Source organism: Cottoperca gobio, chromosome 16 (genome assembly GCF_900634415.1).
Source record: "Cottoperca gobio chromosome 16, fCotGob3.1, whole genome shotgun sequence".
Classification (NCBI taxonomy): domain Eukaryota; kingdom Metazoa; phylum Chordata; class Actinopteri; order Perciformes; family Bovichtidae; genus Cottoperca; species Cottoperca gobio.
This window is the reverse complement of record NC_041370.1, coordinates 553289-569627: the sequence shown is the minus strand read 5'-3', so window position 1 is coordinate 569627 and position 16339 is coordinate 553289. Positions and strand designations below refer to the sequence as shown.

Here is a 16339-nt window from a genome sequence, read left to right as displayed (position 1 = left end):
GCGTGTGTGTGAGGGGTTAAACGCCGACCTGAAGCACGTTGGAGAGTTTGACGTCAGTCGCTCTCTGATTTCCCAGGTTTCTCTGAAGTGTGTCCTCTCATCTCATCTCTTTACTCGAAATTGACTTAATTCTCTACTGACCCTCTTCTACACACACACACACACACACACACACACACACACACACACACACACACTTTCTCTATGCTTCTTTGTCTGAGCGTGATGTCGGGCAGATGACAAATTGGATGGTTTACTCCACCACTCTGTTTGCTTCTTTGTAAAAACAAATGTTTGTTTGTTACTTTTTTATTTTATTATTATTTTTATTTTCAGTTTGTTGTTTTGTTGGTTTGTTTGTCAGCAGGATTTTGTAAAAACTGAGTGATTTTCATGAAACGTGGTGTAAGTGTGCAGCACGGGCCAAGCAAGAAACATTCAAATCTGGAGCGGATCAGAATCACGGCGCGGACACTCAAAGTATTCCGCACGTATGAACACGGCCTTGGCGGAGGTCAGTTAGATAAAAAATATTAAAGATAAAATTTAACTGTATTGAGTTTAATCAACAGAATAACATAAAACAACATGAAATATCTGCAACACTTAAACTTTAATAAAAGGTTTAAGCTCCTTTAAGACATTTGATGAAGTGGATGTGACGTCTCTCTGGTAAACAGTTACACTGTATATGTTTCACGCTTTTATTGTGAAAGGCAAGAAGGAAGAAGTGGATCTGGTTACAGGAGTCATAAAGTCTGCCGTCACAGTTCGTAATGTTCCTGTTCTACGTGAACATATTCAGGACAAAAACAGGTCAAAGATGGCTTGTTTTACTCGTATAATAATAATATTAATAAAGAGTTGATGGTTAATATCAGAGAGATCCACTTTACAAAAACACATTAATAAAAATACACATTTAAAAAGGTAATCACAGCATTAACATTCAATCAGAGAACACGAGGAAACACGTCAAACCATTTAAATCTCCATCCATTGAGTTGACGTGTCAGTCGTGTGAGAACATGTGTTTTAAATCCTCTTCCTGTGCAGAGCGTGAAGATCCTGACGTACCGAGAGCCTCAGAACCCCGAATACAGAGCGTTTGTGAACAACCTGAAGACTGACGCCAGGAACATGTTCAACTACACCATCGAGGACTCCCTGGTGAGAAGTGTGTGTGTGTGTGTGTGTGTGTGTGTGTGTGTGTGTGTGTGTGTGTGTGTGTGTGTGTTGTGTTATATATTGTAGTGACTTCAGGAAACAAACTTTAAGTCGCTGAGATCCAAAAATACGTTGAACAAATCTTAATTTAAATATTTTGAAAAGATACAGCGACCCTCTGTTCCTCCCCGCACACAGGCGATGATATGAACTACATATATTACAAACACGGACCAACATATAAACCTCACAAACATTGTTAATATTCCAACACAGTTCCCTCCTCTTTGGCTTCATGCAAATACAGAGTGTCGTACAGACGGACGTCCTCGACACAGATATGGTTTATTATAACGAGAGGAAACGAGTTGATGAAGCGTAACGTATGTATATATATTTATATATACTGTATGTATATATATATATATATATATATATATATATAAACGCACCTGCTGGAAGAAGCCATCGATGCCATGGGAATGTGTAATTAGTGTCAACAGTGCAGCTGCAGAACTGAGACAACTCAGTTCAGAGGAGATGGGTTAGTCTGCTGATTTTCTCCTGTACACACAGACACACACACACACACACACACACACACACACACACACACACACACACACACACACACACACACACACACACACACACACACAGAGGCAGAGATGGGAAGAAAAACAAAAGCAAGAAGAAAAACAGTGTTGAAAGTTCATCAGCAGCAGACAGACAGCTGAGGGACGCTAATGTAGTTAACACACACAGAGCTTGATACTAAACACACTCACACGCACGCACGCACACACATATAATAAGATGACACTCAGTGGAGAAACAGGATACTTAAAAGGAAACAAACAGATGGCAGCAACTGGACCAACAGTCACATGATCATAACGAAGTTAGTGTGTGTTGTTGTGACTTTAAAACACGACGTTGCACAACAACACACACGAACTGATGGAGGCAGCGTCGGACCAGCAGCTCCCGTGTTCTGCCAGGTTAAATTACTGTTTTTGTCAATGGAGTCTGGTGTCTTTGAAGGTCAGGAAGGCTAATTGTGCTTGTTGGACTCTCTAAATGCTACAGCAGCCAGTATCAGAGAGGATTATGGGTATTGATTATTGATTTTCTTTACTCTGAGTGTTGGAGACACTTTGGTTTGAGTGTCTGGTTACTCATCACTAGCAGCTGGTCATGTACGTTTTCACGATTCATACACAGACAGAATTATAAGTAGAGAAAATGTTTAAATGAGTTTCTTCTTGTCTTCCAGATGAACATCATCGCCGGAGGATTCTACGACGGTTTGATGCTCTACACTCACGCTCTGAACGAGACCATGTCGCTGTCCGCCGGCCGGCCTCCGGGGAAAGTCGTCACCCAGAAGATGTGGAATCGAACGTTCCTCGGTCAGTGAACGCTCAACATGTCTGAGACATTTTAAGTCATTTTGAGAAGAGAAGGGGAAATGAATGTGTACCACTGCGTCACCGCGTAGCATTCACTGCTTAAACATATAATATGAAACATTTACACGTCAGTAAGAATTCTGATATTCTCAGATTAAAGTGCAACATTTACGGGAATAAAACTTGAATGTTCTGCGATTTTCAATCATACATTTGCGGGACACATCTCAAACACGGCATCGGAAACTCTACGCCTTCCAGATTATTTAAGATTGGATGGTGTGACAGTTACAATAAAAGCTTCCTCATCGTCCAGATGCTTCTCAGGGCCCCGTTTTAGGGGACTAACTGGTCATTTTGAGTTTTGGTCAACTTCTTTGTTTGTCTGTTTGTTTGTTTGTTTGTTTTTCTGTTTGTTTGTCTGTTTGTTGTTTGTTGTCTGTTTGTTTGTCTGTTTGTTTGTTTGTCTGTTTGTCTGTCTGTTTGTCTGTTTGTCTGTCTGTTTGTTTGTCTGTTTGTCTGTCTGTTTGTTTGTCTGTTTGTTTGTCTGTTTGTTTGTTTGTCTGTTTGTTTGTCTGTTTGTTTGTCTGTTTGTTTGTCTGTTTGTTTGTCTGTTTGTTTGTTTGTCTGTTTGTTTGTCTGTTTGTTTGTCTGTTTGTTTGTCTGTTTGTCTGTTTGTTTGTTTGTCTGTTTGTTTGTTTGTCTGTTTGTCTGTTTGTTTGTCTGTTTGTCTGTTTGTTTGTCTGTCTGTTTGTTTGTTTGTTTGTCTGTTTGTTTGTCTGTTTGTTTGTCTGTTTGTTTGTTTGTCTGTTTGTCTGTCTGTTTGTCTGTTTGTCTGTTTGTTTGTCTGTTTGTTTGTCTGTTTGTTTGTCTGTTTGTCTGTTTGTTTGTCTGTTTGTCTGTTTGTTTGTTTGTCTGTTTGTTTGTCTGTTTGTTTGTCTGTTTGTTTGTTTGTCTGTCTGTTTGTCTGTTTGTTTGTTTGTTTGTTTGTTTGTCTGTTTGTTGTCTATCTATCTGTTTGTCTGTTTGTTTGTTTGTCTGTTTGTCTGTTTGTCTGTTTGTCTGTCTGTTTGTTTGTTTGTTTGTCTGTTTGTTTGTCTGTTTGTCTGTCTGTTTGTTTGTCTGTCTGTTTGTTTGTTTGTTTGTCTGTTTGTCTGTCTGTTTGTTTGTTTGTTTGTCTGTTTGTCTGTCTGTTTGTCTGTCTGTTTGTTTGTCTGTTTGTTTGTTTGTCTGTCTGTTTGTTTGTCTGTTTGTTGTCTATCTATCTGTTTGTCTGTTTGTTTGTTTGTTTGTCTGTTTGTCTGTTTGTTTGCAGGGAAGTGAATCTGGTGAATTATATTGAATTTCTGAACTTGGGACTGTTGTGGCTCCATCAGGGCAAAACCCTAAAGTAAATATTCTGCATGTTAGTTGATGCGTCACAGCTCTGTGCAGCTGGAAGGTAGATTCACGCTGCCTTGTGTAAAGCAGAGAAGTGATCCTTACATGTTGTATTACGAACACTCCTCCAGTGAGAGGTTTCCTCTCTGAGTTTAAATTGACGCTGGAGGTTTTAGCATGAAATCTGAGTCGCGGCACTCCAACATGAACCCTTACCTCCTGAGAAAGGTGACACCCACTTTAGATGAAATGATGGCTGACACTGAGGTCAAACCCATTATGGGATGCTGTCCAGCTTATTATACATGAGCTGTGTGTGTGTGTCAGTCCCGCTCATGTGTGAAGTGGCTCAGAAAATATCTTTTTAAATTGGTATTTAAAGATGTTGTGGTTTTATTCTATTTAATGTTTATTGTGTAGATGTCTTTATGTTTACACAAGATTGGGTAAAGAAATCATGTTTTTCATTTAAAATTCAAACCATCTGCGAGCCAATAACAAGTTAGATATCAATACACATCAATATTAATATTCTCATTTTATTCATCTTACAATAATTCCCTTTACACTCAGTGAGGATGGGATCATTCAGTTGTGATGCATTTTATTTTATTAAAGTGATGCATTATTAGTAATAATCATTCAATACATCTTATCGGCACTGTGTTTCACTAACTTCTCAAAAAGCTTCTGAAGTCTGAAACCTCGCGGCTCTGAGATCTGAGAGTCCGGACCTCGGACCTGCCTCCGTCTCCTTCGTCAGAACTTATCTTAAAGCTCATATCTGTCACGCTGCAGCTAACGCCAGTCCTCTGAAGCGCGTACAGGATGCTCTGAAACTAAAACACAGAGACGGTTGAATGTCTCTATATAGGGAACAACAACCAGCACAAGCAGTTTGTATTTAACATCAACCTTGATGATGTATATGAATAAAGGTATAAACTGACTGTTTATACAGTTTTAAGACACTTTTCACATCCTGGTCTTTTTAACTCTATATTTGAAGGAAGAAGGATTTTAGTCCTGGACGTCTGGATCTTAAGTTCTCAGCGAAACAAGCTGAGTGAACGCTGCGCTCAGTGCACGCCTCATTTTTAACTTGAAACTGCTTTATTTTGCGTTTTTATCAGTTTTACTTTCCATGTCCATTTGTTTTGTAGAGGAGGAGACCTCTGAGGATCATTCGGCTTCTGGTAAAAAGTTCTGAGAGAAACAAGCTGAGCAAACGTTAGCAGCAGCCGAACAGCGTGCAGGAGAAACTCTGATGTTTAATCTTTGAATCAGAGGAGAGAAGGAGAGAAGGAGACCTCTCCTCGCCACCAAACTCCGTCTTTCTTGGCGTCTCAGGATTTTAAGTATTTAAACTCGCAGTGGAAACAGTTTTCCCTCATTCCCCAACTAAAGAACACAAATTAACAGAAATGTCTGGCTTCGTATTGACTCACAGATTAAGATTCAGAGTCATCAGGACTTCTATTAAAATGACATTAAATGCTGATATTTGAGGTTTCTATTGAGAGTTTTGCAGCAGTGAGGCATTTGGCAGGTCTGCCGGCGTGCAGAGCTCTGCGTCTGCCTCAGTTCTGCAGGGATTCATGCATCATGTACCTCCAGAAGTATGCGTTTATCTACAGTCCTGCCCTCTGACCTCCACCCAAACCCCTCCGCTGCCAGAGGAAATACTGGATGAAAGCGTCATCCATCACCGTCTGATTCATAAAACACAAACCAGATGATTTCAGCAGTTTCACCAAAAAGAAAGTGAATCTTCCGATTGGAAAGCCGCCAAATTACATCGCTGCTCCGCTCTATCTCGCTTTTTAAAAACAATATTTACTTCAATTTGTTTGACCTTTCATTGCACCATCTCAGCCCTGCTTTGCTCTTTCACAATAAAAGCCATGAATGAGGCTAGAAAGGTGGAGTGATACAGTATCATGTAACATTTTGCTGTCGACGCTTCTCTGGAAGGTATTCTGAACTAAATGATTAAAATGCAGAAATGTGGAACACAAACAAGCTGTCGGTTCATAAGCGAGAAGTTACGATTCCCTGCACAAATTTAAATATCTGTATTTAACGTGGCAAGAACGGACTCTGTGGCCTCGTCTGGCTTTCATTATGTTTCTATTTTAGATTCAAACAGTTTTACTGGAAGCGAGCGGACTGAGGGACCTGGAGTCGGCCTCAGTCTGTCATGGATCAGATTTAGCTGGAACTTCAGAGCCGTGCAGTGAGATGCATCAAGAAAACCCAAAGTTTGTTGTTAATTTATACAGCACTTACTTTCTACAGAAAGCTTACAAAGTGCTTCCCAGACATTATAAAACACACCGATAAGATGATCTGTTGTACACCAGAGGAGGCAGTTTGTAGCTTTTTAAAACATGTCTCTGCCTCCTCGTCTCTCTGCCTCCTCGTCTCTCTGCCTCATTGTCTCTCTGTCTCATCGTCTCTCTGCCTCCTCGTCACTCTGACTCTTCATCTCTCTGTCTCTTCGTCTCTCTGCCTCCTCGTCTCTCTGACTCTTCGTCTCTCAGCCTCCTCGTCTCTGTCTCTTTGTCTCTCTGCCTCCTCGTCTCTCTGACTCTTCGTCTCTCTGACTCTTCGTCTCTCTGCCTCCTCGTCTCTGTCTCCTCGTCTCTTTGCCTCTCTGCCTCTTCGTCTCTCTGTCTCTTCGTCTCTCTGCCTCCTCATCTCTCTGACTCTTTGTCTCTCTGTCTCTTCGTCTCTATGCCTCCTTGTCTCTCTGTCTCTTCATCTCTCAGCCTTCTCGTCTCTCTGACTCTTTGTCTCTCTGACTCTTCGTCTCTCTGCCTCCTCGTCTCTGTCTCTTCGTCTCTCTGCCTCCTCGTCTTTCTGACTCCTCGTCTCTGTCTCTTCGTCTCTCTGCCTCGTCTCTCTGCCTCCTTGTTTCCCTGCCTGCTCGTCTCTCTGTCTCCCTGTCTCTCTGTCTCTTCGTCTCTCTGCCTCCTCATCTCTCTGACTCTTCGTCTCTGCCTCCTCGTCTCTCTGACTCTTTGTCTCTCTGCCTCTTCGTCTCTCTGTCTCTTCGTCTCTCTGCCTCCTCGTCTCTGTCTCTTTGTCTCTCTGACTCCTCGTCTCCCTATCTCTTCGTCTCTCTGCCTCCTCGTCTCTCTGCCTCCTCATCTCTCTGACTCTTTGTCTCTCTGCCTCCTTGTCTCTGTCTCTTCATCTTTATGCCTCCTGGTCTCTCTGACTCTTTGTCTCTCTGCCTCCTCGTCTCTGTCTCTTCGTCTCTCTGACTCCTCGTCTCTCTGACTCTTCGTCTCTCTGCCTCCTCGTCTTTCTGACTCCTCGTCTCCCTATCTCTTCGTCTCTCTGCCTCCTCGTCTCTCTGCCTCCTCATCTCTCTGACTCTTTGTCTCTCTGCCTCCTTGTCTCTGTCTCTTCGTCTTTATGCCACCTGGTCTCTCTGACTCTTCGTCTCTCTGACTCCTCGTCTCTCTGACTCTTCGTCTCTCTGCTTCCTCGTCTCTGTCTCTTCGTCTCTCTGCCTCCTCGTCTCTCTGACTCTTAGTTTCTCTGCCTCCTCGTCTCTGTCTCTTCGTCTCTCTGCCTCCTTGTCTCTCTGTCTCTTCGTCTCCCTGCCTCCTCGTCTCCCTGCCTCCTCGTCTCCCTGCCTCCTCGTCTCTCTGACTCTTGGTCTCTCTGACTCTTGGTCTCTCTGCCTCCTCGTCTCCCTGCCTCCTCGTCTCTCTGACTCATCGTCTCCCTGCCTCCTCGTCTCTCTGCCTCCTCGTCTCTCTGCCTCCTCGTCTCCCTGCCTCCTCGTCTCCCTGCCTCATTCGTCTCTCTGCCTCATCGTCTCTCTGCCTCCTCGTCTCTCTGACTCTTCGCCTCCCTGCCTCCTCGTCTCCCTGCCTCATCGTCTCTCTGCCTCCTCGTCTCTCTGCCTCCTCGTCTCCCTGCCTCCTCGTCTCTCTGCCTCCTCGTCTCCCTGCCTCCTCGTCTCCCTGCCTCCTCGTCTCTCTGCCTCCTCGTCTCTCTGGCGGCACATTTCCGCAGGCTGCAGGAGGAGATGTCACAGGAATTGTTTCCAGTTGATCCTGATGATGTGCTGCGTTCATCATGTTAATGAGATGCAGGTGTTGGAGAGCAGAAGCTCCGTCATCACTTGTATTTCTGTTGATGTGATTCTTGTGGGTTTACTGAAAGCTGAATGTAAACTAAATGTACTGCAGTGATTTTGGATAATTACACTGAGTTCATAATAATTATAATTAAACAGTCTATTTTTTATATAACTTATTGTGACATTTGTGCAACGGACAAAGTAAACACTCCTGCAAACTGTGAAATACTGACGACACTTACAATAATAATATAATAATATAATATATAATAATATATATACAATAACCTGTGCAATTATTCTACTGTTTAATGGTCACATCACTTTGGCATTAATACTTAATCATAGAGCCCATTTTCAGCATTGATATTATTTAAAATACATTTAAATAATTACAATAAATATTTTAATAAAATAATTTAAAAAATATATATATATAGTATATATTTCATTTATTATTATTATTATTATTATTATTTATGCTTAAATGGAGCAACTGTAACCCCGTTTGTATTGATTTGTTGCCACAATTTAAATTTGTACTCTGATCATTTAGGTTTCTAAGGCCGAGCAGGTTGTTTATGCCAAAGAATAAAACGTTTTTACAGTTCTATTAAATATTTTTCAGTTTTAAAAACTTGTGATCGCAAATCTTGTTATTGTGGGAGAGAAAAGGTTTCTGTGCGTCAGAGTTCAGCCTGCAGATCCGGCTGATGAATGACACGTGTATGAAAACGCACACAAGCTTCTCCATCCTGAGTCTGGTCGGACTCGTTTACCCTTCGCTCTTTTATTTTGAAGGGTCAGAGGTCATCAGGGGTCATCTGGGTGGAGGAGGAGGGCGGTGACTGACGGGGAGAGAAAGGATGGTGTTTAATGTGAGCGTCAGGACTCTTCCTGAAGACGTGTCATCGCTTCAGTGTTTGTCCTGTCAGGAGGGACACGTGATCAGCCTCGTGCCACAAACACTCTTTGATTCTTTGACAATTTTTCTGGACAATATTTGTTTTCCAACATTATACATACAAACATTTGCACAAAGCAAACATATGTGTCCACTTCCATATTGATAAGAGTGTTAAATACCGATTAAAAAACGTGTGATTGATTTGCGATTAACTAAAGGACAATCACGCGAATAATCGGCGTTGAATATTTGAATGCATTGACAGCCCGATGACTGACAGATGATATGTTTGTGTGCATTGAAATCTATTTATAGAGTTATTTATATATAAATCCTTCTGTGTGCATTCATTCCCATCGAGGCTGATCTGATCTGAAGTCATTTCTCCTCATGTGTTTCCATCTTCTCTTCTGTGTCTCATTTCTGTCATTCAGTCGTGTTTTAGTGTCTCCTCTCATCCATCTCCTCTTGTTAGTGATTGCTCCTCTCTCCTCGCCTCATTGTCAGACACCCCTGTTAGACGCCAGAGGAGACTCCGCCAAAAATAGCCCTGAAATGTAATCTCTGTGAAGCAGAGCCTCCCGTCTCCTCCTGCCTTTCAGCCGGAGCTCCTCCACCCTGCTGCCCTCTGCCCTCCTAAATAATCTGCTTTCTGTGCTGTGGACATCCATCTCCTCGCCATGTCTCCATCGCACCTCCATGTGTCTCCATGTGAGGGAGGCAGCGTGATAAGAGCCCTGCAGCCGGCTGATAATTACACTTTCCATCTGACAGATAAGACGCTTTGAAAGGGCCAAATATTAGGATCATCTATTAATGGGATTCCTCTGTCCTTAGACCCTCTGTCCTTAGACCCTCTGTCTTTAGACCCTCTGTCTTTAGACCCTCTGTCTTTAGACCCTCTGTCTTTAGACCCTATGTCCTCAGACCCTCTGTCCTCAGACCCTCTGTCCTTAGACCCTCTGTCCTTAGACCCTCTGTCTTTAGACCCTCTGTCTTTAGACCCTCTGTCCTTAGACCCTCTGTCCTTAGACCCTCTGTCATTAGACCCTCTGTCCTCAGACCCTCTGTTCTTAGACCCTCTGTCTTTACACCTCTCTGTCTTTAGACCCTCTGTCTTTAGACCCTCTGTCCTTAGACCCTCTGTCCTTAGACCCTCAGATCCTCTGTCCTTAGACCCTCTGTCCTCAGACCCTCTGTCCTTAGACCCTCTGTCATTAGACCCTCTGTTCTTAGACCCTCTGTCCTTAGACCCTCTGTCTTTACACCCTCTGTCTTTAGACCCTCTGTCTTTAGACCCTCTGTCCTCAGACCCTCTGTCCTTAGACCCACTGTCCTTAGACCCTCTGTCTTTAGACCCTCTGTCCTCAGACCCTCTGTCCTCAGACCCTCTGTTCTTAGACCCTCTGTCCTTAGACCCTCTGTCCTTAGACCCTCTGTCTTTAGACCCTCTGTCCTCAGACCCTCTGTCCTTAGACCCTCTGTTCTTAGACCCTCTGTCTTTAGACCCTCTGTCTTTAGACCCTCTGTCCTCAGACCCTCTGTTCTTAGACCCTCTGTCTTTAGACCCTCTGTCCTTAGACCCTCGCATCGCACAAGGAAAAACTTCCTAAAAGAAACCTCAGGGAGAGACTGAGGAGGGATCCCTCTCCCAGGACGGACAGACGTGGAATAGATGTCGTGTGTACAGGATAAACAACATCGTACAAATACAACATTTGACAGAAATGATGTTGTGTTGAAAAAGAGAAAGTTTGGATGAATCCAGGAAAATGTCAAAAAGGCTTCCCGGTGTCCAGCAGGACCAGGTCAGCAGGCGCAGCCACGATTCCTGATCCTGACGTAAACTTTATCAGTGGCAACCTGCCACATGAGAGACAGACACTCCGGGGATGATGCCCCGGATGATGAGTTAGTAACATACATTTACATAAATGCATACAGATAGAGAGGGAGAAGAAGAGAGGGAGGGGAGGAGAGAGGAAGAGAAGGAGGAGAGCAGGGAGGTGTCCCCCGGCAGTCTAAGCCTATAGCAGCATAACTAGGGGCTGATCCAAGGCAAGCCTGAGCCAGCCCTAACTATAAGCTTTATCAAAAAGGAAAGTCTTTAGCCTACTCTTAAATGTGGAGAGGGTGACAGCAAACAGCTGTCAGGAGACTCGTTGTGTTCTTGAAAGATGAGATTAAATGTGATTGTACCAGGGATGTCATTTATAGAATCAATACCAGTGAAAATACACGATTCTTGATACCTAATTAAATACTAAAATGTATCCCTAGTACTTCAACATACAACCTTTATAACCGTTTGCATTCTGGTTTCCTGCATGTAGTGAGTGTAGCGTGTATAACATGAGCTGTGAGTGACATGTGAACAAAGCCCTCTGCACAAAGCTTCAGAATATAGAGAGGAATGAAAGTGGAAAGTTTGGTGTATGTAAGTGCTGCTGAAGTGGAGACTTCTGCTGAAGAGTGTGAGAAAAAGCTCCTTTAGAGAAAAGCTCCTTTAAAGATATGTATTGTAACATTCATACATGTTGTACACACTACAGGTGAACAGAGTCATACATGTTGTACACACTACAGGTGAACAGAGTCATACATGTTGTACACACTACAGGTGAACAGGGTCATACATGTTGTACACACTACAGGTGAACAGGGTCATACATGTTGTACACACTACAGGTGAACAGAGTCATACATGTTGTACACACTACAGGTGAACAGAGTCATACATGTTGTACACACTACAGGTGAACAGAGTCATACATGTTGTACACACTACAGGTGAACAAGGTCAAACATGTAACTAACAGATATCATGAAGCTTCCCCACTTCATGACTCACATCAACACAAGTTTATATTACAAGTGTTTAATATGTACATGAGGCGTTATGTAATGTAGCTGTTACACACACAGTTACAAACACACACTCTCATGTTCTCATGTTCCTCTCGTCTGAAGAAGACGTTCTGATGTTTCCTGTAACTCGTCAGAACACGTGTTTGGAAGATGAACATGTTTTTGTCTGCAGTGTACTCTTTTCTTTTTGATGTTTCTTATTTTAATTCAAAAGGAAAGGAAATAACCGCTCTGACTGTCTGTTGCCGTCTGCCACCGCACAGAGAATCCTTATTCATGCATAATTATACTTAATACGGGACGAGGACGCTCGTATGTAAGCAGGGAGGATGAAAGAGAAGGCGTGGAGGAGAGATTCAGATAATATGCACGGCGAGGGGCGGACTGTCGGGACGGTGAGTAGCAGGCAGATCAGATTACAGCTCTGCTGTTTCCGCTCCATTAACTAATGGACACTTCTCGCCGTGTTTGCTGCACGTTTAATATCAGCAGATCTGTATTCACTGGTTTCAGCGCGGAGACTTCGCCTCGGCCTCCAGAGACAAATGACGACATTCGTCATTCGCTAACGGGCCAAAAAACAACCTTTGTTTGGCTTTAACTGCGTCTGCTGGACACGTGAATTATGACTCTTGTCTCTCAGATGCAGGAAGTGGTGTGTGTGTGTGTGTGTGTGTGTGTGTGTGTGTTTGTGTGTGTGTGTGTGTGTGTTTGTGTGTGTGTGTGTGTGGTCAAGATTTATTGATGACTGGAATAAGCACTCAGAGTGACATTTCAGCTCCGTGCCTCTAAATGTCATCCAGCGACACAGAGACACCTGAGCGCCGCTTACCAGCTCATCATCTGACTCTATGACTTCCTCCTCTCCTCTCATCTCTCCTCTCTCGTCTCCTCTCGTCTCCTCTCGTCTCCTCTCATCTCTCGTCTCCCCTCTCCTCTCTCCTCTCGTCTCCTCTCGTCTCCTCTCCTCTCTCCTCTCGTCTCCTCTCCTCTCTCTTCTCCTCTCCTCTCCTCTCTCCTCTCCTCTCCTCTCTCCTCTCCTCTCCTCTCTGCCCTCCTCTCTCCTCTCCTCTCTCCTCTCCCCTCCCCTCCTCTCTCCTCTCCCCTCCTCTCTCCTCTCCTCTCCTCTCTCTCCTCTCTCCTCTCTCCCCTCTCCTCTCTCCTCTCCTCTCTCCCCTCCTCTCTCCTCTCTCTCCTCTCTCTCCTCTCTCCTCTCTCCCCTCTCCTCGCTCCTCTCCTCTCTCCCCTCCTCTCTCCTCTCCTCTCTCTCCTCTCTCCTCTCCCCTCCTCTCCCCTCCTCTCCTCTCTCCTCTCTCCTCTCTCCCCTGCTCTCCTCTCTCCTCTCTCCTCTCGTCTCCTCTCTCCTCTCGTCTCCTCTCCTCTCTCTTCTCCTCTCCTCTCCTCTCTCCTCTCCTCTCGTCTCTCCTCTCCTCTCCCCTCTCCTCTCCTCTCCTCTCTCCCCTCCTCTCCTCCTCTCCTCTCCTCTCTCCTCTCCTCCTCTCCTCCTCTCCTCTCTCCTCTCTCCTCTCTCCCCTCCTCTCCTCTCTTCCCTCCTCTCCTCTCTCCTCTCTCCTCTCCTCTCTCCTCTCTCCCCTCCTCTCCTCTCTCCTCTCTCCCTCCTCTCCTCTCCCTCCTCTCCTCTCCCCTCCTCTCCTCTCTAGATAATACATTAGACCTACTACTGTAGAGTATAGAATACAAGTGATTTAATAGGCTTTGTTTTATTAGTAACAACATGCAATTGATTTGTGTATGATGTCAATTATAGTTCTTAGAAAGAAAGAAAGTACCGGTAATAATAATTGCAATCTCTACTTTTTTTGGTTTAAAAGTCCTCAAACATGCAAAGACTTTGTTTTGAAGTTCAGTGAGTGGCACACAGACTACATCCTGCTCCTCAAAGCCTTATGGAGTGATACAAAGAGAGATCCAAAAATGTATTAAGATCCGGACGAGCGGCTCTGAAAAGGGAAGGTGCTGCAGAAGTTTCTTAAAGCTGCAGTGTCTGTCACCTCCAGCAGCAACTGCAGTCCACCAAACAATGGTGATGGATTCTGTTTTGGATTACAGTTAAAGGTTTGAAGTTTGGTTTAAACTCTTTCTTTGTGTTCTTCAGGGAAATATCGTGGCCATTAAATACACCAACAGGAAACGCATCGAGCTGAACAGGGAGGTGCTGTTTGAGCTCAACACGTGAGTGTCAAAGCAGCTGACTGGAGCTCTGTCTCACTGATGGACAGACACAGAACCTGATTGGTCTTTAAAGACGGAATACTGGTAAACATCGATTTTAAATCATGTTGAACCAAAACTATCAGTTTAGTCACCAAAGCTTTAAACCCCATTTCAAAATATGATCCAGTATTCCCTTTAGACGTACACTTTACAAGGTTCACTTTTAAAATGGCTTCCTTATTGAGATGGATTGAGTAAAACAGTCTTGTCCTCAGAAGAAAGTTAAAGGACAGACTGACTGTTGAACTCACAACCTTCCGAACCACCGGGTCATTTTAAATCTAGTTTTGCTAAACTCTGATCCTAACGAAGGGAACCAGTCCCGAGTTGGGAAGCTTTTCTTCCGACTTCGGTGTTATTTATATATCTTGTTTGTGTAGATGCGAGACGTTCAGAACGAACATCTGACCAGGTTCATTGGAGCGTGCGTCGACCCCCCCAACACCTGTATGATCTCAGAGTACTGTCCCAGAGGAAGTCTGCAGGTACACCTGTCTGTCTGTCTGCCTGTCTGTCTGTGTTACCTGTCTGCCTGCATGTCTGTCTGCATGCCTGTCTGTGTTAACCTGTCTACCTGTGTTAACCTGTCTCTCTGCCTGCCTGCCTACCTGTCTATCTGTTAACAGTCTGTGTTTGCCTGTCTACCTGTGTTAACCTGTCTGTCTGCCTGCATGTCTGTCTATCTGTCTGTCACTCTGCCTGCCTGCCTGTCTGTCTCTCTACCTGCTGCCTGCCTGTCTGCCTGTCTGATAACAGTCTGTGTCTGTCTGTCTGCCTGCCTGTCTGTCTGGTAACAGTCTGTGTCTGCCTGCCTGTCTGTCTGCCTGTCTGGTAACAGTCTGCTCTGCCTGCCTGTCTGTCTGTCTGCCTGTCTGTCTGGTAACAGTCTGTGTCTGCCTGCCTGTCTCTCTCTCCCCTCCTCACACTACTACTCAGAACACTTTCATGCATGGTGTGTAGATCTGTGTGTCTTTTGCTCCGTACATGACGGGTGTTGTTGCAGTTCTTGTAATTCAGTGTGAAGATTATTTTACGTGGATTTAAAACCCATATGTTCTATATATAACTTCAGCTTCATGGTAACGGCATAAAATAACCGTAACTAAACAATCAAAACACAATATAAGAATAATGTTTAAAGCTGTCATTTCCATAGATAATAGAGAATAATATCCCAATGCACCATTTATACACAGCATATGACTATTTATATTTATTTCCTTTTTAAATGTATTTATAAATGCTGCGGACTTGTTTAACACCAAAGGCAATAAAGCATCTTACTTTATGTTTGTGTTGTTATTTCCATATTATAATAAACAACAATAACTGTCTGACAGTAAGTAACATACTGTGTTATTCGGTGTGTGTGTGTGTGTGTGTCTGTGTGTGTGTGTGTGTGACCACTGCCTGCTCTCTCATCATCCTTGTTTCTATGGAAACAAGTCGTCTGGGTCCTAATAGCCAACCCCCCCTTACATACACACACACACACACACACACACATACACACAAGCACACACACACACACACACACACACTGCTAATTGGCTGTAATTAACCTCTTATGGCTATTCATTTTTTCTATCCACAAATCAGAGCAGTGCAGTCGACCCCCCCGTAGTAGCACGTACTATAACATTTAACATATACTGTACTGTATTAATATATATATAATCTTTTTCTCCCGGGCTCCCTGACAGTGAAAGCACTCCAGCAACAGCTAGCTTTAGCTAAAGCTAATTTAGCGTGTTTAGTGATCTCTAAATCTAATGATAATGGAGAAGAAATAGTAACAACTGATCCGCTTACGGAAACTAGCAGCAACACATGAATAACATCAGATGCTGAATAATTCCTGAATCATCAGTATTGTCGCCGGTCTTCATTCACAATCTCTCAACTGAGTAAAACTGTCGACGACTGATCAACAGCTTAAAGTGTTTGTGTTCCTCAGGTGTGACGGGACTCGTCCACCTGGACGAGAACGGAGACAGAGAGACGGACTTCGCTCTGTGGGACATGATCGACACCAACACCAGCGCCTTCCAGGTGAGCAATAATACATCTTTGTATTGTCCTGCCTCCATGCCGTCTATCCGTACTGTTCTCGTGAACGTGACATCTTAGGAGCACCTGGAGGGAATTTCATCATGACCTCCCAATACAAGGATTCAAGATCATTTATTGTCTTTCTGCAACACAGGGTGGCACAACGAAATGCAGTTTCATTCCATACGACAAAACATGTAAACAGCAGCAACAAATGGA

At 43.8% G+C, this 16339-nt stretch overlaps 1 protein-coding gene across 1 annotated transcript in view; it reads left to right on the top strand.

The window, feature by feature from the left end:
• Positions 1-16339, top strand: part of LOC115020956 (atrial natriuretic peptide receptor 1-like) — a 58383-nt gene that overhangs the window by 29344 nt on the left and 12700 nt on the right. The window contains 3 exon segments of the mRNA XM_029451058.1: positions 1057-1170; positions 2444-2579; positions 16026-16120. Coding sequence (XP_029306918.1) covers positions 1057-1170; positions 2444-2579; positions 16026-16120 — 345 coding nt within the window.